The following is a 2,223-nucleotide window of genomic DNA, read 5'->3' as shown; positions in this document are numbered from 1 at the left end:
TAATCACTGGCTTCCGTCTTGTGTTGTTTGTTGTAAAATTCCCACTTTGTGAGTAGACACTTTAGCATTGTAAGATTAGTGGACGTTTTGCGCCCGTCACTTTGTCGTTGCGCTTGCGTCTGTGGTGTTTTTTCTTATGATGTCGCTGGTGGGACTGTGATATTTTATTCATCTATCCTGTATTAGGACTGTATTTCCAACAAAGAAGAGTTGCTGATTGTTGGCAAACAGTGGATTTTTTGGTGAGTTTTTATTTTGTTTCTGTATTGATATGTATGATGTTATTTACTGTGTCATATAGATAGCACAATATAAGCCCCTGTACAGCATCTCTAACATGCTCATAATTAAGTTCTTTATGATCTACTAGGAAGTCAAGCAGTGTTATAATGTATGTATATATATCTATTATTATCTATTATATAGTCCTATTATCATTACTTATTATCATCGGCAATAATGTTACGTTTTTGTCTGTCTATGGAGTCTGGTGGTGAGTGATACCAATATTACGGCTGTTTCTGGTCAAACAAAAGGTCTATCTCTGTAGGGATCCATAGACACTTAGAATAACAATCTGAGCACTTTTAGTGCACGTACTTTGATGGCAGCAAAGATTAACATTAGCTTACGTTTCTGCCCTTTTCACCAATATATTGTTAAATTGGTTTTGGAAAGTTTTATTTTATTTCTGTCCCATTGTTTTAGTCTGAAGTCAACCTTTAACCACACCCAACAGTTATGTCACAGTGTCCTGGAGTACACCTGTACATCACTGTAGCAAGATGAGAAGGAGATCAGCAAAAACAAGACTTTCAAGGCGAGTTCCTCTTTAAGAACAGTCGCAGTCTACCTACCCGTTTCCATGGTAATCATTGCTCCAATCCAGAGAGGGATGGTGGTTCGGCGTGTGTCGACCCAGCTGGTGGTAGTCCATTGATGATGTCATCACTGCTCCACTATTAAGCATACCTCCTCCTATTGGCTGGTAGTCAGACTGGAGGGAGGGGGCGTAGCCCTGGAATAAAAAGATGTGGTTAATAAAAAGTGTGCATGCTGGTGTTTTAAAAACAATGTCAGGTTAGTTATTGACTTGTTTACCAACAGGGTCAACAGTCGGAGCTGCAGCAGTAGCTCAGTGATCTTTAGTTTTAGGCACTTTCAGAGGACATCATTTCATATTATTTCCCTCACAAATAAACAAGTTTTCTTAATTATCAAAGCAATCTCAGAAGGGTTTACGGTGTAGCCAGGAGATACATGGAAAACAGATATCAGGGCAAGACTTCCACTGCAGTCCGATTAGCAATTACAATGATGAAAAAGAGACATTTCGGCTAAGCTAAACTGATATCGGCGAATGAATGCAAATTTTAATAAAGCCAATAAAAAACTAAATTTTCGTTAGATAGCAGACGATGGATTACAAGATTGCATTTTGGTCAATGCATTCCGCCTCTTTTGCTCTCCACACTGACTGTTGCATGCAACCAAAGCCTAATCAAACATGATCGTTCAACACTACTCGGACCACAAATGGAAACCAGAATGCTTCTTTGTTCTTCGTCTACAGATTCTGCATTTAAGCACTAATACCTAATTCAGCATACCTTTAAATTTGCAAAATGTACACCGCCTTTGAAAGGGCTTGTTTTAGTTTATAAGCTTTGTCTCAATGGAGTTCCTTTGTCCATGTTTTCAACGTGGTCCAGGTCATATTTCTTGGCAAAGAAAGTAAAATCCTTTACATTAATCACTGTGTTATTGTGCAGGTTTGAATGTGAGATGCCAGTGCAGTAATGGTGGCTTGTTTACGTCCTCCTTCAACCTGAATGAGTCCATAGACTCTGCTAATGGTTTTAGCAAACCAACCTTTAGCACTTGTTGGTAAAATGGTTTCTGATTAACAGGGACGTGAATGAATGAACTCAAGTGAAAAGGAGACAGATCACTCACAGGTTCATCAGCAGTAATTACAGTTTAGAGTGCTGATTTTATCATCTGCCAGGAGGGACGAGTGAAGAGGAGATGAAAAGGTAGGAGGAGAGGAGGAAGCAGGGGAAGGAGGAGGAGGAGGAGGAAAAGAAGGCGAAGCATGTCTCTAACCAGAAGATACTTGAGGGAGGAGAGAGAGATGGAAAGAGGGAAAATGAGCGAGTGCAGTGACAAAGTGCAGGAGTGTGTGTGTGTGTGAGAGAGTGAGAGTGAGAGAGAGAGAGAGGG

At 40.1% G+C, this 2,223-nt stretch overlaps 1 protein-coding gene across 1 annotated transcript in view; it reads right to left on the bottom strand.

Moving 5' to 3' along the window:
• Positions 1–2,223, bottom strand: part of tox (thymocyte selection-associated high mobility group box) — a 43,507-nt gene that overhangs the window by 2,149 nt on the left and 39,135 nt on the right. The window contains exon 10 of the mRNA XM_035670905.1: positions 858–1,018. Coding sequence (XP_035526798.1) covers positions 858–1,018 — 161 coding nt within the window. The remainder of the gene's footprint in view (positions 1–857; positions 1,019–2,223) is intronic.

Source organism: Morone saxatilis, unplaced genomic scaffold (assembly GCF_004916995.1).
Source record: "Morone saxatilis isolate NCDOM2014 unplaced genomic scaffold, NCSU_SB_2.0 Contig23, whole genome shotgun sequence".
NCBI lineage: Eukaryota > Metazoa > Chordata > Actinopteri > Moronidae > Morone > Morone saxatilis.
The sequence above is the reverse complement of the archived record's forward strand: the minus strand, read 5'-3'. Positions and strand labels throughout refer to the sequence as shown.